At 42.4% G+C, this 20,552-nt stretch overlaps 2 protein-coding genes across 2 annotated transcripts; both read left to right on the forward strand.

Moving 5' to 3' along the window:
• Positions 1 to 1,814: 1,814 nt before the first annotated feature.
• On the forward strand, positions 1,815 to 10,982 carry st14a (ST14 transmembrane serine protease matriptase a). The gene is made up of 20 exons (XM_076281943.1): positions 1,815 to 2,108; positions 2,223 to 2,429; positions 4,609 to 4,768; positions 4,867 to 4,997; positions 5,083 to 5,153; positions 5,372 to 5,553; positions 5,632 to 5,664; positions 5,755 to 5,986; positions 6,159 to 6,301; positions 6,629 to 6,732; positions 6,854 to 6,963; positions 7,101 to 7,231; positions 7,403 to 7,507; positions 7,639 to 7,746; positions 8,076 to 8,192; positions 8,304 to 8,426; positions 8,545 to 8,728; positions 9,093 to 9,361; positions 9,495 to 9,631; positions 9,976 to 10,982. Exons 2-20 carry the CDS (start codon positions 2,385 to 2,387, stop codon positions 10,132 to 10,134), a joined length of 2,544 nt encoding a protein of 847 aa, XP_076138058.1. The 5' UTR covers positions 1,815 to 2,108; positions 2,223 to 2,384; the 3' UTR covers positions 10,135 to 10,982.
• A 1,143-nt stretch (positions 10,983 to 12,125) lies between these two features.
• Positions 12,126 to 20,249, forward strand: dhx34 (DEAH (Asp-Glu-Ala-His) box polypeptide 34). The gene is made up of 16 exons (XM_076281945.1): positions 12,126 to 13,272; positions 13,403 to 13,714; positions 13,920 to 14,174; positions 14,519 to 14,621; positions 14,894 to 15,111; positions 15,287 to 15,461; positions 16,037 to 16,230; positions 16,449 to 16,550; positions 16,820 to 17,080; positions 17,299 to 17,472; positions 18,027 to 18,132; positions 18,256 to 18,362; positions 18,507 to 18,749; positions 19,345 to 19,530; positions 19,622 to 19,769; positions 19,948 to 20,249. The coding sequence occupies exons 1-16, from the start codon at positions 12,580 to 12,582 to the stop codon at positions 20,085 to 20,087; spliced, it is 3,417 nt and encodes a 1,138-aa protein (XP_076138060.1). The 5' UTR covers positions 12,126 to 12,579; the 3' UTR covers positions 20,088 to 20,249.
• Positions 20,250 to 20,552: the final 303 nt, after the last annotated feature.

Here is a 20,552-nt window from a genome sequence, read left to right on the forward strand (position 1 = left end):
TTATGAGTGCGAGTCAGCCGAATCAGCCGGCTAGTTGTCATGAGTGGATCTGTAGACGAGCAAGTAGCCTAGTTTCTACTCGTGTCAAGGTGATAATAATAATAGGCCTAATGAGAATAGTAGTAGTAGTAGTAGTAGTAGTAGTAATAATAATAATAATAATAATAATAATAATAATAATAATTTAGTCACTGCAGGGCATTTCTATGTTCCTGTTTCTATGTCTACATTGAAAGTCAATTGCTTAGGCTAAGACAATAAATAAACAGTCTGGCTCAAACTGCTTTCTTTCCCGTGAGTGGGTGGAGGTTTTGATGCTATTATATTAGGCTATTTTATATTATATTATATTATGTTATATTATATTATATTATATTATATTATATATGATATTATATTAGTCTACCTAACATGATATATGTATAGCTATGATTAATAGGCTAATAATATTAGTTGCCTAGTATTAGCTGCCTATAATACCTATTAGAATAGATTCCTAGTAGCCTACTATTAGTATATAGTAGTGGTAATAAACATTGTAGCAGAGTAGCATTAGACCTAGGCAAATTTTCTATTGTTAACAAAACAACAACAAATAATTAATTATTATAATATAGGCTACCCTCCCTGTCAATAAGATCAAAGTTTCTGAACATGAGCACCAAAAAGATGAACAATGTGTGGATGCACTTTGACCAGGAGACCAAAACTCTTAGGCTAAATGCAAGTACTGCAAAAACCTGGTTTCAAATCATGGAGGATCCACATCCAACATGAGAAGGCACTTAACGAAATGAAGCACCCCACTGCACTGCTTGAACGTAGGACTGAATTTCTTTGCGATTTAGCAATACTGACTCAAGTGACTCAAGTGACTCGTTCAACCCGGATCAGTTTAGTGGGTGACTCAGAATAACCCGGATCCTTAAAAGGAATCGAGTTTAACAGGCCTATTCTCGTACACTGAGAGCATCGAGTGTGTGGCACCTACCAAGTGGCTAACGGGGGTGGACGCTACCAATTGACGTTTCAACAAGATACTAACATATTCTTGCAATAACCCTTACAGGATTATGTAATAAGAGACATCTCAATTGCATAAAAAAAAAACATGAAAAATGAAACCAAGACTAATTGTTTGTGTGTGCATTATTTGTATAACCCCTGTATGTATTCTAACACCCCTTTCATAATCAGGATGGTAAATCCTTCCCAGATTCCTGGAACACGTTTGGTGAAATGTATAATACTATTCACTTCACTACACTTACATGCCCACCAAGTTTCGTGTACCCCGGTCTTTCAGTGTCCCGGGAATCCTTGACGGAAATTTGGGCATGCGAAAAAGAAAAAAAAAAAAAAAAAAAATCTGACTAAACCTATGACCGCCGCTTCGCTGCGCGGCGGTCATAATAACACTATCAATACAATGTGTGTCTCAACTGTACCCCTCTGACCACTTCACACATTTCTCTAGATTTTGCAACGACCTTACATGACACAGTGTCGTGAAATATGCCAGTTTATAGAGCACAAAATAACGTTTGTGATGATACCAGTAACAGTCACATAATGGTAGCCTAATGAGTTATTCATTGTGGAAGGTACATGGTGAAGTGAATTGGGATACAGCTTGGGATTGCTGTATAGGCCACGCAAGATATATAAGGCGTCTCAACTGTACACTTGTCTCAACTGTACTCAGTCTATAACAAAATCTCTTATCATATACTAGTAAGACCGGTCTATTGCGTGGTTAAGATGATTCACAGAATTGGCGTGACTCAACACCACAGAAACTGAAGCCTTCCCTCGGTTTTGATCTTACTTTTTAAATGTATTTATTTCTCAAAGTTAATTTTACATCCACTGAATTTTGTTGTAGTGCTCAGTAGGCTACCTCTTTTAAACAGATTACTTGCATTCCTCAGCCTAAGCATATATATATTTGTATGTGGATTGCTCTATTTCTTTCGGTCTGCCCATGCGTCACCTGGGTTGGAAGTCACAGGTGAGTATCGCTCAGAGGACACACCCGCTGTAACTCAATCATCCCGGAAATTTGTGAGTTCGCCATAAACAAACGACAGACAAGACGGACATTCGAGGTATTAGTCTAGTTTACATTATTTCACCGTAACTTCACGGTTTTTTTTAACGTTGGGGTCATTGTTTGAGCCATAATCTTGATTTAACTTTTAACTGATCTCCGTATTTTGTAGGCTATAGCCAGTTAGTTTGTTGGCTCACCTTGGAAGTTGCAGACTACTTTGAAGACGAGATCTGAACACACCCTGAAAATTGCAAAGAAGACTTGAACCGAAGTGGAATTGATAGAAGAAGCAAGAAAAACAGACTATAAGGCCTATACGACCTTTGAAGTTATGGATCCAATGCACTCAGGAATGCGCTACACTCCGAAGGCCACGGTAGGTTTCATTCGATATTCGTTTAGCAGATACTCAGGCAAAGACACTGGCCTACCTGAAATTTAAGGACAGCTTGTAGGCTACCTAACCTATTCCTTATAGAGAATCACGACTGAGTTAAAAAAACACCCTTACTGATCACTGATGATTATTTTTTTTGCACAATTCATTCACTCATTCTCCAGGCGTAGGCCCACACTTCGATTTTTGTCATGACATTGTTTTTGATAATTGGAATTCATACTCACATAATTCTTTCTAGCCTATATGTCCTAAGCTTACCAGCGTAGATTAGCTTTCTGCAATGTATATGAGAACATTGTCATTTTAGCAGTGTGAAGAAAATACGTTTATCGAACCTGTTGCCTTATTATTTTATATTCTAATGCAGTGTTTTTCAACCTTTTTTGTGCCACGGCACACTTTTGACACTTACAGTAAAATGTCCCACGGCACACTAACATCCTGTGTGAAGAAAAAATAAACATACCATAGCCTAAAATTTCAAATAATACACAGATATGGCCTTATTATGGCTTCTATGCAAGACCTGCTCAATAAAACAAGCGCCCTCTGTTTCATTTGTAGGTGACTATATCTAATTTAATTGTTGTTATGAACTGGATATGTGATGATTCTGTGAATACTGGATATGGGGCCCCTGTTGTACAATGCGTGCATACCACAAATAGTGCAATCATACACTCAATGAGAGCATGTGGTTATAAATTCTTTGATGCAACAGTTGTAGGGGTGTATAGGAGTGTTTTCTGGACCAGTGAGTGACATTTGGGTAATTTTCTGCGGCACACCTGATGATCTCTCACGGCACACTAGTGTGCCCCGGCACAGTGGTTGAAAAACACTGTTCTAATGTACCATGTTGTACCTACCGTTTGAGCGTGAAACGGACGTGGTGACTATTGTTAATCAGTCGACAAATTAAATGGCATGGTGTCATCTACTTTGAACTCTCATGTCCTAAATTGTTAGGTCTACACTGCATTTCAGTAACGTGAAGTCAAAGATAGCAAATTATGTGAAACCTTTTTTACCAGATGTGTATAATGTAACTTCAGCAAAATGTAATGGAGGTGGTTGTGAAGGGGTCTGCCTGTTTATCAACACTGTTCTATACTACCAGCACTAAGCAAGGTTCACACACTACTTCATCACACTGCATTAGAGAATCATGTATAAAAAGATGACATGTAGGCCTTTACTCTGTTCAATGACAGTTTCTTTGATATCAGGAACTTAAGCACTGAGTAATGTTTTACCCTTTATTGTTTTCCATTTCGGCATTTCCTCCATTATATCATGCACAGTACCTTTAAAGGTGATTTAAAGAGTCCCGTTTTCACAAGTGACTTGCATGTGGTTAAACCATAGCTGATGATTGAACCTGACATTGCCATTTGCAGTGTGATGAGACTGAGTGAATGAGCATGATTAACCATATCATGTGTGGTTCAGAGTGGTGATGGAGGCCCAGGCTCTTAAACACGACTATAGCTGGTGTCTGTGGTTCACAAATTCCTGCTCTGTTCAGACATGTCAGAACCTCATCCAATATTGCTCATTTAGATAATGTCTTAGTTGAAAACATGAAAACAGAAAATAAAAATATGTCACATCAATAGGCTATGTTATATCCTAGATTTGGTCAAACAGCACTTTAGTGATGGTCTTTCATTCACATCTCAGTAGTGCATCTGCCAGTAAATTGTGTGTTAATTGTATTCTGATGATCATCGGATTGGATTCATGTAGCCTAAATTACATTGTATTAGATGCATGCAAATTAGATGCATGCAAATTAATTATATATATATATATATATATATATATTTGTTGCCAACACTGTGAACTAATTCTTTCCATGCTATTCTATTGTCTATTCAACATACTTTTAAAAAGTTTAATAAGCAAGATTAAGCATACACTGTAGGCTGTAGTAGTTTGGCATTTTAAATGTAAATTCTCTATGTATACACAATACCCTGTGTGTTCACACACTAATGATACCTTGTTGGAGTCGAGTCAGTTAGAAACATCTGCAGGTATTTGAGTATAAATAAAATCTGGAACCCCTTTGAATATGTAGCTCATTGCTTTGCAATATGAATCCTTTGGTTCTGTCATCCCTTTCATACATGTGATTGTTTCTATCCTGCAGGAGCATGACTGGGACCCATCGCTGCAGTTCCTGCCAGTTTCCGATTCCAAAAAGCTTGAGAAGAAGAAAAGGCCTGGGAAGGTGGGAGCCGTGATCGGACTGATAGTCTTCTTCCTGATCATCTCTCTGATGACTGGGCTGCTCGTCTGGCACTTCCACTGTGAGCACCTCTCTCCTTCACCCAGTCTTTTAACTTGCATACTTCTCTTGTATCTTTTAATGATGAGTAATGTTGGATCCACACTGTCATCTTTGTAGTCCGCAAGAATGTGCGAGTGAAGAAAATGTTCACTGGATCGATGAAGATCACAAATCAGGTGTTTGAAGACGCCTACGAGAACCCAAACAGCACAGAGTTTAAATCGTTGGCCAGGCAGGTTGCATCACAGGTAAGAAAATACACCAAAGTACAGCGATGTCAAAAATGAATTCTTGTTTGAAGGTGTATTGATGCATTATTGTTACTCCTTCCAGCTAAAAGAAATCTACTCCAAGACACCACAACTGTCTAAATACTATGTTGGGTCAACAATACAGGCATTTAGGTAGGGTGTTAAATCTCTGATGTTCTCTCTTATTTCCTTTATTGCAACTTGACTGTAACCTAAAAGATGACTTTTAGACTAAGCAAATATACAACTTGATCAAATCTAATAGCATTTGAAGGGAAAATGCATAATTGTGTTTGAGCTTCAGAAGGATGGAATGTTAGTAACGTGAAAATGGGAAATGTAGAAACGTTATATTTTCCATGCTCCCACAGTGAGGGCAGTGTGATTGCGTACTACACATCTGAATTTAACGTGCCTGCGGGCCAGGAGGCCGCAGTGGACAACACTATGGCCTCCATGAATCAAATAGTGGACAAGCAGCAAGAGCAGCAACGGCGACGACACTCGGACAGAGGCACCAGTGACCTCGTCTTTGATGATATCATGACCTCAGGTGAGTTAATAGGGATGTTTGGATTTGTTTGAACTGATGTTGAATGTAGTCTTATGCATTTCTTTTTTTAATTTTCAGAATTAGACACACGACTGTTTAAATCATCCGAGGGTAAGTTGTCATTATCTAAAGATAAAATCAGATCAACACTTTTTTTGATAACAAAAACAGGAAAAAGTAAATTTTCACTGCTTTTCACAGCATTCAGGTACTCCCAACACACTAGTGACAATCACATTGGGGTGTTGGAGTCCCCTGGCTTCCCAAACTACCCATACCCACCCAACACACTGGTCCAGTGGCAGCTCCGGGCTGACCGGGGACATGTGATCAAGCTGGATTTTGACACGTTCAATTTGGAGGAGAATTGTAAAAAGGACTTTGTGAAAATATACGACTCGCTGGTGGCCATCGAAAGCCGCGTGATTGAAGAGTAAGTGTGAATTTAACATGCAGTTCTACCTCTAGACTACCTCTTCCTACATCACTTGCTTTAGGATGCTTGGGGACATATTGAGTTGTTGTATGGGATCCTTAACTACCTTGCTTTAGGATGCTTAGGGACATATTGAGTTGTGTGGATATTGACTTGCGTTCTGCTGTAGGATCTGTGGGTACTACTCGCCGAGGGATCACCTGATCTTCACATCCTCTGGGAATGTCATGCTTGTCACGTTCGTCACGGATGAGGCCAATAACTACCCAGGCTTCAGGGCCCACGTGTCCCAGGTTCCCGGAAAAACTAGAGGTACCTGTGGCCTGTTCTTGGAGTAAACTCTGCTAACTAGCCCCAGCTGTGGCGCAACTGGCTGGGGCACCTGCACCGTACACCGGTGACCCGGGTTCGATTCCCGCCCCGTGGTCCTTTCCGGATCCCACCCCGACTCTCTCTCCCACTCGCTTCCTGTCATTCTCCACTGTCCTATCAAATTAAAGGCATAAAAAGCCCAAAAAAATTAACTTAAAAAAAAAAAAAACTTCCGCTAACTTTTAGTGCAAGTGCACTATGGATACCTGTAAATGCCCTAATGCCCTAGTCAAGGGTCTAATATTCATTCCTGTGTCAATGTTTCAGCATCGTCATGTGGTGGCACGCTTTCAGGATCATCTGGTACCTTTACATCACCAAACTACCCAAACTTCTACCCCCCTCGCAGCTTCTGTGAGTGGAGTATCCAGGTGAGAGTTCATTCTCCAGAACTAATGTGGGAATGATGGGACTGACTTCTCTTGAACTTGCCATTCATGCTACAGCTAAGCAAAAGCTTTTATCTTGACTTGCTGTTTCTTGCTCTCCAAGGTGCCATCTGACAAGCACATAAAGGTGACATTTGATAAGTTTCTCATTTCTGAACCGGGCCAAAATAACAATATGTGCTTAAAGGACTACGTGGAGATAAATGGAAAGAAGTGAGTATTGTCATATTTAATACATTTATAAGTATTTAATCTGGATTTTAGACTTCCTTGAATGTCAATGTGTTGATTGATAAATGTCTATATTAAAGCTCTACATTAACGTGTGTATGTGGCTTCACTTTGGTCAGGCTGTGTGGTGAATTTCATAATATAATTGAAACTGCCCAGACCAATTTCCTGAAAGTGAAATTCTCCTCTGATGCATCTTATGTGGACCGTGGTTTTACTGCTAAGTACGAGGCCTTTGAACCTAAGGACCGTAAGTACAGGAATCCACCCACACCAGAGCTTTGTATTGGTTGTGGCTTAGTGGCTTAATGTCAAATGCTCACTGTGTTACCTATGACTACTGTTAGAGGATAAAGATGGATAAGAGGAGTTGAGGCTTCGCTAATGCTTTTCCTCTTTTCCTTTTCATGCACATCAATAGCTTGCCCAAACAAGTTCATGTGTACCAACGGTAACTGCATCAGCAGTCAACTAAAGTGCGATGGATGGAATGACTGTGGAGACAACAGTGATGAGCGCAAGTGTCGTAAGTGTCCATAAGCCCTGTGTGTTTGAAGCGTCTAAAAGCATTGTAGTCAAGACTAGCACTATTATTGAACACTTGAGATCGGAATACATGGCTAATTTGTCACTTTTTCAACCTGTGTTAATGTGTAGAATGTGAGAAGTCTCAGATCAGCTGTAAGAATGGACTGTGTAAACCCAAGTTCTGGTTGTGTGACGGCGTCAATGACTGTGGGGACAACACGGACGAGCTGAACTGCGGTATGGCTTCACAATGACTTTTCACATGTGACTATTTGAGCGTTTATACCTGTTGTTTGTACGAGAGGCTAACACTGCCTGTTTCTTACAGTTTAGACAATGAGCCAGATGGCTTATAATAATAATAATAATAATAATAATAATAATATAGCTAATTCTACTTTCATGCTATATGATATTTATAAGTGTTTTTCATGATTTCAGAATGTCTTTTGCCATGTCTTTCATGCTGCAATTTTTGGATAGCTGAACCACTCCAGCAGAGTTCTGGTTCCATGTCATCATGACTTGTCATTCCTTGCTTCCTACATCACTATATTTCTGTGCAGGTCTCTGTGCTAACGGACAGTTTACGTGCTCCAATAGTAAATGTGTGTCTGAGAAGCAAAAGTGTGATGGTTCAGATGACTGCGGTGATGGTTCAGATGAAGCCAACTGTGAGAGATGTAAGTCTTCCTCCTTGTCTCCACAACATTGCAGCATTTGGTTAGTGAAAGTAGAAATTGTTTAGGGGAAGTTTCCTGAGATTTTTTTGACTTTTTACCCCCTTTTTTCAGCAAATTCAGTGAAATGCACTTCTTACACCTACCAGTGTAAGAATATGAACTGTGTGAACAAAATGAACCCAGAATGTGATGGCGTTGATGACTGCAGTGATGGCTCAGATGAGGAGAACTGCAGTAAGAGTTCCTCATTTCTAAAAACAAAAATGTTAATGCGTTAAAATGGAATTATGCTGTAAACTGGGCTGAAATGAGTTTGGAACATTTTGAATGTGGCTTGCTCTCTCTCTGACAGACTGTGGAGAGCAGCCCTTCAAGACCTCGCGAATTGTGGGTGGACAGGATGCTTCTCCCGGGGAGTTCCCCTGGCAGGTCAGCCTCCACATCAAGGGTGCCTCTCACGTGTGTGGAGCCTCTATCATCAGTGACCGCTGGATCGTCACCGCAGCTCACTGTGTGCAGGACGATGCCAAGACCAGGTAACTTGTCCTCAACAACCAAGAGACTGAAAACATTAGCATAAGCAAATTATATAAATCGTTGTACTACCTTATATAACGGCTTTGGAAATTAGTTTGTGTTGTGAGTCCACAAATTCTTTACCAACGTGATATAATATGCTAGCCTGCATGCCAGGCAAACCAGAGCGGTTCGGACCAGAACTCCAGAACGGTTTTGTTCAAAGCTGAAAATGCAACTGTGTTTGACAGAGGACAGATGTAGGTTGCTAGTGACAACATATTAGCTTTCAGTATGGTACGATGTCTTTGTAAATGATAGTGATATACTTCTACATGAATATACTCTGCCATTGACTCACATCATTTGTGTGTGTTGGGCTAGATACTCCCAGCCTGGGACCTGGGAAGTCTACTTGGGCCTTCACGATCAGCGTCAAAAGAGCAAGGCTGTGAAACGGGGCCTGAAGCAGGTCATCGCTCATCCCTCCTATAATGCCTATACCTATGACTTTGACATTGCACTGATGGAGCTGGACTCGCCTGTCACCCTCAGCGACTACATCCGGCCCATCTGCCTCCCTTCTACCTCGTACATATTCCCAGCTGGCCAGTCTGTGTGGATCACAGGTTGGGGGGCCACTAGGGAAGGAGGTCAGTGGCTGAAGTGTTTTTTTTTTTTATATGGTCTTTTGTATTTCATAAAAGAATGCACAAATGGCTGTTTGTGCATAAACAAATGGAATCTTGAATTTGTCATGAAGTATTCTGTGTGTGTGTGTGGCAGGTTCTGGTCCAAATGTGCTTCAGAAGGCAGAGGTCCGCATCATTAACAGTACAGTGTGTAATGATTTGATGGGTGGCCAGCTGACATCTCGTATGCTGTGTGCTGGTGTGCTGGCAGGCGGAGTGGACGCTTGTCAGGTAAAGAACTCTCAGCCTCACATGCCAACAGTACTCCAGAGCCCCTGAGTTAGTTCAAAGTGGTTAGCTAATGTTAACATTAACATAATCACATTCTGTATTCTGATATTTGCTGCATTAACTGTATTTTACAGTATTTCTCATAATTCATCTGTCTGTAGGTCTTTATTTTGTAGCTGTTTTTTCCACCTTGGGAAATCTTTTACATCCTCCTGATGTTTCACAGAGCCCCCACACAGAGAGTCTCTTTCATTATAAGACGCTTATCCCCTAGTGTGAGCTACACAGAGGGAACGCTGGTTGATCAGTTCATTTCATTTTCATCTCCTCTTTCTGACCGCTAGGGGGATTCTGGGGGCCCGCTGTCCAGCCTGTCAACCGGTCGCATGTTTCTAGCTGGAGTGGTGAGCTGGGGTGATGGCTGTGCCCGCAGAAACAAGCCCGGTATCTACACAGCGGTCATCAAGTTCCGTGGCTGGATCAAAGAGAAGACTGGAGTCTAGTGCAGAAGAAGGGAGAGGTGAGCAGGAAGACCAATGGCCAAAGATGGAAGTAACTGGGGGCCATCCATCTCAAGAGACTCAACATCGGGCCTGTTTTTAAAATCAATGAAATTGAAATGTTTTGCTTTGAGTCCTTGTTTTATCCGAATGTACATTGTCAACACTTCCATTTAGCCTAACACTACTTCAAACCAAATTTAAGCACAAAGGAACAGTGGTCATTTATCACTTATTTTAAATGATGTCCATACAAAGCTAATGTGATATGCAGGCACATTTGTAAATATTAATGGAGAGAGACCGAGGTTGTTTTACAATAATTTTTAAGTTGTAAATAAACATTTTTTAAAAGTTTTTGTGTTTCATGAAGTATGTCTTAGTGCCTTGGAGAATATTCTGTAAAGTATGTTAATTGGTTTGTTGCTTGTAGGTAAGATTATGGAGGGAAATTGTTACATCTCTATCATTTGAAGGTATCCCTTTAAAATGGAAAGCACCTTGTGTGTTGTGTTGTGTTTTAAAACTTTAAAACATCAGGGATTTTTTTTTTTTGCTAATGTGTTTAACAGTTTTGACTGTGAATTATTTTTTCAGACATATCACCTGATTAAAACTTTTATTAGGTAGCCTAACACACTGTAACTTAATTTCATGTATGATGGTAGACTTAACATGATCAAAAACCTCATTTCACTTCTTGTACATATTTATTTTTCTTTCAAGCAGTGAATCTATTTTTTCCATCTCTAAAAATCTTATTCCCATGAATGGTGCTTTCTAACTCTCGTTGTCCTAAACGCTTCTAGTTCCTTTGTAACCAAATAAAATCAACTAAGGGTGTGAATGAACTGGAATTTGTTTTTTGTGTGAAAACATTTACTCCACTATATTGCTGCAACACACTTGAAGGAAAAAAAAAATCAGGAACATTTTGGAATATTTACAATGCAATTTCATTGCATATATTTTTTTCTGATTTAATGGAATTTTCCACTTCAGTTATTTGCCTTTCATTTCTTCAGCAGCATATAATGTCAGATATTGTACGATAAAATTGCCTTCATTCTTTCTGATTTGGTGTAATTTCATGTTTAAATTAATAGAAATTCTGTGCTGACGCACCATAAATGAATAATTGAATGTAGCCTACCACTTTTGAAATGCAAGAATGATTATTGTTCTTCACTCACCACATGACACCATATCAAACACACACCAAAGACAGCAGAATCTTATACAAATTTACAGAATCCAGTGATGTAATATGTCCATCTGTACAATTATAGGCACTGAAGTATTATATATCTACGGTAGATTTGAAATAACAGCACATTTCTGCATCACCTCCAATACTGGGCTGACTGCCAGTATCTTTAAGGAATTAAGGTGATTTTTTATGCTGATCCTTAAATCATTCTGACCTCCAGCCAAGTTTTAAAGCAAGCTGAAGCTTTGTGGACTGAAAGATAAGTTACAAGCTCCTATCTGGCTACAGTATCTATTATCTCAACCCTTATGAAAAAGAACTATAGGAATCTTGTAGTATTTTGGGACAAAATATTATAGTAATCTCAGAGTAATACTATAGGAATACTATAGTATTTTTTGACATACTATAGAAGTACTATATGACGGAAACAGCGGCTAAGGATATTATAGAGGTATTACAGAACATCACAGTATACTACCATCTCTTCAGAGTAGGCTAGTTCTTTTCGTAGGGGAATGGTGACACACCTGGTGTTGGCACACCTGTCCACCCGGATGTTGGTGGCAAGAATGAATGTGCATACAGGCGTATGAGAACCTATATTATACAGTCTATGTATAAAATAGGTTAAGTATAGCCTACTGTAGACAGTATAACAGTGATGTGAACACATTTTGCCATTTGGTTCCCTAGCGATGACATTTGTTATCCAGCAGGTGGCGACAACAGCACTTTAAAGTTACCAGTCTGCAAACAAATCAGAGGAGAAGAAGAATTCTTACTGATGTAGCTTCTTGAATTCAAAAGTTTGTGAACACTACTAGACAAAGTAATTACATGCAGAGCCACCATTTCTTCTGATCTGGGTAGGAAAATCAGTAGCAACTAAACTAGTTCGAGAGTATGATGCTATCATGTGATGTATGCAGTGGTCAGTGAATTCAAGCCAACAAGCTGAACATACAGTCAACGAGCTAACGTTAGCTAGCCAATGTGGAGGTCCTGCCCTGTGTAACCTTACCTCTTCATTTAATTATTTAAATCAAATTGTCCGTCTAGGCAACTTTAACACACGTTAGACAATATATATACTCCACTGTGTCTGCTAGTAGGCTAAGCTAGCTGATTCTGTGTCTGATAGTCATATGTGTCCTGATTGATGATGTCCCCGAAGGACTGAATGAGTAGGCCTAGCTGAGCTCTGTAACGTTAGGTTAAAACTTATTATCTATGAGATGGCATCAGAGAAGAGGGAGGAGAGGTGGGACTGGGACAGCCCTCGGTGTCGCGCACAACTAGATGAAATATTTTTCCGCCAACATGACTACATCCAAGCTGGTAGTCAAGAACACAAAGATTTCTGGACATTCTTTGAGCGTTTCCAGCGGTTCAAAGCCAAGAGGGAGATGTCAGGGTCAAAAGACAATAAAGACATTGACCCAAAGTGCAGCAAAAGCCGTAAGAGTGGGTCTGTAGACTTGGGATTGCCCAAGGAATATGATGCTCGGTACAGAATCAGCACATCAGTGTACACCAAGGATGTGGAGGAGAAACTGGAGAGTTGTGGACATCGACAACGACAAACTGCCTCAGGCCCAGGCAAACAGGAGATCACAGACTGCCGCTTGGCCCTACTACATTTCCTGGACTTCACCCAGAGGCAGAGCTTCAACAAGCTGGCCAAACTCCGTCAGGAGCAAAGGAATCTACCTATTTTCCATTACCGAGACAGGATTGTGGAGCTGGTGAAAGCCAACTCAGTGGTTGTAGTGGCAGGGGACACAGGTTGTGGAAAGTCCACCCAGGTGCCCCAGTACCTGCTTGCATCTGGATTTAATAACATTGCCTGCACACAGCCACGTCGTATTGCATGTATATCCCTCGCCAAACGTGTCAGCTTTGAGAGTTTGAACCAGTATGGCTCCAAGGTATGAAGTTGTTCCTTAAAAAATCAGAACTTATACAAAATATTGAAACTTTTTACAGCATGAATTAAGCTCACATTCAGAAGAACTCATTGTGGAAATCTCACTCACCAGCGGCTCTCTTTTCTTGTAGGTTGGGTACCAGATCCGCTTTGAGACCACACGTACACTGGCCACCAAGCTTCTGTTTCTGACTGAGGGGCTGCTGCTGAGGCAGATCCAGCAGGAGCCGTTGCTGGGTCAGTACCAGGTGCTGATAGTGGATGAGGTGCACGAGAGGCATCTGCACTGTGACTTCCTGCTGGGGGTCTTGCGAGCACTCGTCGGCGCGAGGTCAGATCTACGACTGGTGCTCATGTCTGCCACCATCAATATCAAGCTCTTTTCTGAGTACTTTCGTGGGGCACCTGTGCTGCAGGTGCCAGGCAGGCTCTTTCCCATACAGGTATGTAGAATGCCATATATCCATCTTTTGTAACTGACTGCATTATGTCTGAAGCTTTGAATAAGCATCCTATTTGCTGTGTCTCTGTATGTCTCTGTATGTTTCTGCAAAATAGTCATTATTGATCTCAGTTTAATTATAGTGCTGTTGTTGAGTAGTTGTAGCCATTTAGGTAATGTGGTGTCTGTGCATGTGTTTTGGGTAGGTGATCTATCAGCCCATCCCTCCGGAGGAGCAGGTCTCCCGCTCGGAGAAGCTGGACCCACGGCCATTTCTGCGTGTGCTCCAGGGGATTGATCAGCGGTACCCTCCAGAGGAGAGGGGGGACCTGCTGCTGTTCCTCAGTGGCGTGGCTGAGATCTCCACCGTGCTCGAGGCCTGCCAGGCGTATGCCACACACACGCAGCGCTGGATCGTCCTCCCCCTCCACAGCACCCTCTCGCTGGCTCAGCAGGATAAGGTGTACTGTCAACAAACCAAACCATGTTGAGCCTAAATCTAGAAATGTTGTTTGACATTTTGTTTACAGTTTAAATTGACCTATTTGACTTCTGAACACGAAACATTAAAATGTGAAAGTTCAAAGGAAAAATATCCACCTGGTACTTTTGTTAGGTTTGTCAAATTTTAATGCACTTTAGACTCAACATACCACTAATATCACTTCTTGTTTATATCAACCCCCCCCCCCCCCAACAGTGTCACTTGTTTTAGGATAATAAATATAGATTATAAAAATGTAAATCTTGATGCAATAGAAAGTAACTTAAACCTTTAACACATTTCTGTGTTTTCCCCTTCTAGGTTTTTGATATAGCCCCCCCTGCTGTAAGAAAATGTATCATCTCCACGAACATAGCTGAGACTTCAGTTACCATTGATGGAGTAAGATTTGTAGTGGATTCAGGTGGGTGTCTTAGTGGATGGAGGGGTAAAATCATTTAACAAATCCTTTGGGTGAGTGAAATGGCTATAGTACTAGTACACTATGTTGTGCTCAGAGGATTTCTCTCCGAAGAGTTGAAATGTTAATTCAATTCTCTGTTTATAATAGTCCAGAGAAACTACTGTTATGAATGAACTACTGTTATGAATGAACTGCTGTTATGAATGGACCACATGAAATGCTTGTGTATTGCAAAGTTGAAAACATGCTTCTACCCCACTACGACCTCTCAGGTAAGGTGAAGGAGATGAGTTTTGACCCAAAGGCGAAGATGCAGCGTCTGCAGGAGTTCTGGATCAGCAGGGCCAGCTCTGAGCAGAGGAAAGGTCGAGCGGGCCGCACTGGGCCAGGGGTCTGCTACCGATTATACGCCGAGTCTGATTATGATGCCTTTGCTCCCTACCCTGTCCCAGAGATCCACAGGGTGGCACTAGACTCCCTGGTGCTTCAGGTACATTTCCTGTAGTGTGATGAACTCTTCTGAAACTGCTCAGATTAGCTTTTTATGAGTTGTTAGTACAGAACATAAATGTGTATGTATACTATGAATTAATGGTTGGTATAGGTCCATCCCTTTTGTATCAGCAACTTGCGTTGTGTTCTTGTTTTTGGTGTATGTTTTGCAGATGAAGAGTATGGGCCTGGGTGACCCGTCCTCCTTCTCCTTTATTGACCCCCCGCCTGCCTCCAGTATCCAGACGGCTATGATGTACCTGAGAGAGCAAGGGGCATTGGATGTCTCCGGAGAGCTCACCACCATTGGGAGCCTACTGTCCCAGCTACCTGTGGACGTAGTCATTGGTGAGGAGAGTTATTACAGTTTGCATCCTTATATACTAAGTTGGACGCATACCATCATCTTGACCGTTCAAAGTGTAGATAAAAGAGCTTGGCCGATTGAACTCCTAACGAGCTGGAGTATTGTGTCCATTTAAAGGCTCTCAGAGTGGTGAGAGGTTGTTGATGTTACACACGTTCCCACTTGTGTACTTGTGTGCTCCCAGAGCAACATGCTGATTGGCTGAAATGGTTTGTCTTGGTCCAAGCTACTTGTTGTTTCCCCATTTACAGAGCTAGGACTGTGCACAAACTCATGCACACACAGAACAGACTGCTAGAGAGTGAGCAGCAATTCACTTTGACTTTGACAAAAAGTGTAGTGGATCTGATCAGAATCGCAAACTCTACCTGTAACTGATAACCTGTAACCACTTTTGTAATGAGTTACAAAAATGTATTTCTAAAGAAACCGGTTCATTCAAGCTGTTATGGTTCAACTTCAAATACTTTATGTGTGTGTGTGTGTGTGTGTGTGTGTGTGTGTGTGTGTGTGTGTGTGTGTGTGTGTGTGTGTGTGTGTGTGTGTGTGTACTCAGGGAAGATGCTGGTGCTGGGGTCTCTGTTTAATCTGCTGGAGCCGGTGTTGACAGTTGCAGCAGCACTTAGTGTTCAGTCTCCATTTTTGCGAAGTGCTCAGCACAACCCAGACTGCTCTACAGCACGCCAGCCCCTCCACAGCAACCATGGAGACCCCTTCACTCTCCTCAACACCTTCAACGCCTGGGTGCAGGTCGGTCTTCAGCACTACAGTAATCTACAGTGATCTTTTCTGATAGTTTGCTACTGTTGTACTTTTTGATATCCTCATTGAAAATATCATTGAATTCCTCTCTGAGGGCTGAAAGACAGCTAGGATTCCAGTAAACAACCTTATTTGACCACCCAGTGTTGCATTGAGGTGTTGTAGTGTAGTGATCACTTGGCCTTACCTGATCTGCGTTTTCCCAGGTGAAGGGTGAGCGTGGCGGTGGCTCCAGGAAGTGGTGCAGGAGGCGTGGCCTGGAAGAGCAGAGACTGTATGAGATGGTCAACCTGCGCAGACAGTTTAAGGTACGGCACACCCTTTGTGTAGTATGTGCATGTGTGTGCATGTGCTTTTGTAGGTGGTTAACTAATAACATGATCGTGTATTCTATCAGTTTGTCATCTATTGACCTATTATAAATTAATAAATGCTGCATCTTGGATGCTGTTAGAGGTATTAACTACATATGCATAGACTGAGTATAGTTTAGAAACATGTACATTGCGTGTGTGCATTTCTATTTCTTTGGTCTACATGCATTGTTGTGTGTCTGTGTGTGCGCGTGTGTGTGCAGGAGCTGCTAAGGAGCCATGGCCTACTGGAGGAGGAGGGCACTGGTGCTCAGACCCCTGAAGAGCGTAAACGACGTCGCGAGAGACTGACCGAGCGGCATCAGTTGCACCAGCTGAAACGCGAGCATGACCTGCATGAGGGCAGCCGGCGTAAAGTGCTCCGCCTTGAGGAGGGGGCAGGGGACTCGTCCGGCTCAGACGACGAGACGTCAGGGAGGAAAGGGAAGGACAAGAAGGGAGAAGGACAAGGTGTGGACATACAGGTGAGAGTTTTTGGTTAAAGGCTGTTCAGGGGAAATATTGAAGTGGCATCAACTTCACTTGAACTTCACCTAATCGATAACACAACATGCAGGACTGTGCAGAACTGAGTTTATATCACTTCATGGTTGTCATTTACACAAAAAAATATCACATGATGTCACTAGCTTTTCATCTGCAGATGACTGCAGAACTCACTCTTGCGGTTCCCTTCCTGTAGGAGGTGAAATTTAAGCTGCGTCACAATGTTGACCAGCTACAGGAGGTGGCCAGTGCCAGTCAGGACCTCTCGTCGCGCCAGCAGGCCCTGCTCAAGCTGCTGCTGTGCCGTGGGCTCTACCCCCAGCTGGCTCTGCCCGACGAGCACAACGCTAACCGCAAGGACTCCGAGCAGGTCTGCCCAGTCACACCTACACAGACGCACTTTCAGTAACACAGTTATAAACATGACGCATTTATTATGAACATTTACTCGCCTTTTATTAAACATTGCAAAGTATTGGTTGAAGAATCTATTTGGATGGTCTTGATGTGGTTATGGTGCTTCATTGTAACTCCATGTTGACTATGACTATGATCTAGCATTATGTTATGGGCTGTCTCGGATCAGTACTACAAACCTATTGTTTTTTATCGTGATTTTTTCGACAGCCCGGCACAGTATGTGGGGAGTTTGTTCAAATACTGCTTAAGTTGTGCCTTTTTATTTGGTAAATTGATCTGAAATTCTGAAAATAAGATTCAAGGACAGCAACAGGCTTTAGTGTTTAGATTCTTTCTTTCTTTCTTAGATACTGAATCTTATTTCCATTTAAAAATGTAAAAGAAGGAAGATACTGTAAAATGATTGACTACAAGTATCTAAGAGAGCCACTAGGGTGAACAGTTCAAGATAAGTATAGAATGTACTGATTCCAGTCTTAGATGTCTGAGTTTGTTTTTTTGCAGATATTCCACACAAGAAACAAGCAAGGGGTGGTAATCCATCCCACCAGTGTGTTTGCCAGTGACCCAGAGGTGCTGCAAGTTCCTGAACAGGAGAGTATCCAGCCTGGTAAATAAGACCATCAAAACACTTTCACACCTTCTGCAACATCTGGACATTACATTGTGTTCAACATATCACACACACATGTTGACACTGTGGTTTTTAATCTGAATCACTTTCTCTTGGCAGGGGTAGATAAAGGCCAGAGCAGTAGACACCAGCTGCTGGCCTTCGTCACTTTGCTGGAGACCAACAAGCCATATGTGTCCAACTGTGTCAGAGTTCCAGCACTGCAGGTGAGACACAAATCACCCCAGATCGCCAATGATCCTCCCCTGTGCCTGTTTAGCATAATCTGGAAAATTGCACATTATGAGAAGTAAATGTAAGTGAATTGAATTGAATGTCATGTTATGTAAACTGCTAACTGCCCTTGCCAGGCTCTGCTTTTGGTGGCGAACTCTCTGGACAGTAATGGCGAGTGCACGCGGCTGGTGGTCGACGGCTGGCTGGAGCTGTGTCTGGGGGACGGGGAGAGGAGCCTGGCCGTCCTCTCGTCTGCGCTGGAGCTGCGCGCCGAGTGGGAGCGCCTCCTGCAGGCTCAGCTCAGCAAGCGCAGGCCATCCGCCCGGGACCTGGGGCGCCTGGGTGATCGTCTGGTGCGCTTCTTGCTCTACACCGAGGTGAGAACGCCATTTTAAAGTCGATTATTTTTTACGCTGTAGCAGGGTTGTGCACAATTCGAATTTCAATTCTGCTTCCTGTTTGCTACCTCAATTGAAATGCAAGTGAAATTCAAGAATTGAATTGGAATTTAAGAGCCAGTTTCAATTCAATTCTGGAATTTTGCACAAGCCTGCGCTGTAGACCCATTTCATCACCACAGACTACCAGAAGAGCCAGGCCCGGGACCATTGGAAACAGCCTCACACCAACAGCATGATCCTTTTGGTTGTCACTCACAAATATATCATGTACATCTTCAGAGTACTTGAAGTGCACTTCTGTGAATCATCAGGCAACTGAATTTCATTGTGATCCTATCTCTTGGAGGAAGACAAATTAAGCTTGGAAATCAACTGGTTTCACAACTACCCAAAACAGACATTGTTTATCATCAGTTAGGTGTGCTGGTTCAGTGTCAGATCCAATTGCTCTCAACTCAGTCTCTTAAAATGGTTTCCCTTGCTGTTATTGTTGAGGCCCCGTTCATTCCTCTCCAGCCGCCTGTTTATCCACAAGAGCATGCAGCACGCTAAGCACATGGCTCTTCTTCAGGTGAATTACAGCGTGCGGCGCCTCACATCTCTCCAGGCCCAGAACCTGTACGTGGGGCCCCAGCGGGACCCGGCTGCTTCGGACGTCCAGGCGCTCAGCTCCGTCTTCCCCGGGGTGGAGCCTAAGCCTGACCCCATCAAGGGAGGACTTCGCGTCAGCAGCTACTTCACCTACAACTGCCTCAGCGTAAGTGGTCCTGTCTCTGCTTCTGGGTGGTAGCCAGCAGGAACAAAGGACACATGTAATGTTGCCTTTGCTTTTGTGTTGTTGGTGGCAGGACCCGACTGACCTGTACAGTGAGTGTCTGCGCACGTTTTGGACCTGCCCGTACTGCGCCCTCTACATGCCCTTCACACCACTGGAACGCATGAAGCACCAGGCCACCTGCAAACCCCCAGAGGAGCAGACTGCGCAGGAGGACGAGGGTGTGTGTGTGTGTGTGTGCGTGTGTGTTTTCCGTGTTGACATTACTGCAGAATTACATAACATCAAATGAATGAACAGTAACAGAATGCTGTGGTTTAAATGAATAAGCTGAAGTGTAAATGACCGATGTGCCGTCCTGCTTGTCCAGATATGATTCTCAACCCAATCTCTCCCCAGAGTGTGAAAGTGAGAAGGCCGCTGCATCGTCTTCCTCTTCCCTGACTCGCCTCTACCACTGTGATATCTGCGACAAGGACTTGACCCTCACGTCCACCGAGATTCTCAAACACAAGAGGCAGCACGCGATCACAAGTTAAGAAATACTGCTGCCAAACACTATTGTGCGTCCAGGCTGCAGGTGGTTAAAGCAGAAGAAACTGGACCACTGGATGCAACTGGGTGGAGAAAGTGTGGACCACTTGCCTTGTGTGATGTTATGTGTAATGTTGTTCTAAAATACAAGAATATGTTTTTTAAGAGATTATTTCCAAGTTTCATTGTATCCATATGATGTGTCATCATAATACCATGCGGCATTATGTTGGTTTGTTTCTTAGTAACACTATACAACAATTTGCCACTTTTTAAAATATGCTTTTACCAGGGAACTAGTTTTGCCATTTTGATGTGACGTCCCCACCAGCTATCCAGGATTATGTACTTTATAGTTTGTGGTGTTTCGTGGAACACATCACGAAAATGATAGAAAACCTTTCACAGAACAAAATTGCCGACTGTATTGCCAATAGACAATAGCAATGCCAACAAGGCTCTGGGTAGCT

Source organism: Alosa pseudoharengus, unplaced genomic scaffold, assembly GCF_046254945.1.
Source record: "Alosa pseudoharengus isolate Yale_2024_CS ecotype anadromous, Long Island Sound unplaced genomic scaffold, YU_APseudo_1.1 YU_APseudo_1.1_scf_13, whole genome shotgun sequence".
Taxonomy (NCBI): Eukaryota; Metazoa; Chordata; class Actinopteri; order Clupeiformes; family Clupeidae; genus Alosa; species Alosa pseudoharengus.

Excerpts from the sequence above, each read along its gene's own strand:
- st14a (XM_076281943.1), top strand. The coding sequence starts at position 2,385 with ATGGATCCAATGCACTCAGGAATGCGCTACACTCCGAAGGCCACG. Across the intron at positions 5,665-5,754 it reads ACTGTTTAAATCATCCGAGG|CATTCAGGTACTCCCAACAC; the intron begins GTAAGTTGTCAT and ends TGCTTTTCACAG. Across the intron at positions 5,987-6,158 it reads GAAAGCCGCGTGATTGAAGA|GATCTGTGGGTACTACTCGC; the intron begins GTAAGTGTGAAT and ends GTTCTGCTGTAG.
- dhx34 (XM_076281945.1), top strand. The coding sequence starts at position 12,580 with ATGGCATCAGAGAAGAGGGAGGAGAGGTGGGACTGGGACAGCCCTCGG. Across the intron at positions 13,273-13,402 it reads TGAACCAGTATGGCTCCAAG|GTTGGGTACCAGATCCGCTT; the intron begins GTATGAAGTTGT and ends CTTTTCTTGTAG. Across the intron at positions 18,363-18,506 it reads TCAGAGTTCCAGCACTGCAG|GCTCTGCTTTTGGTGGCGAA; the intron begins GTGAGACACAAA and ends TGCCCTTGCCAG.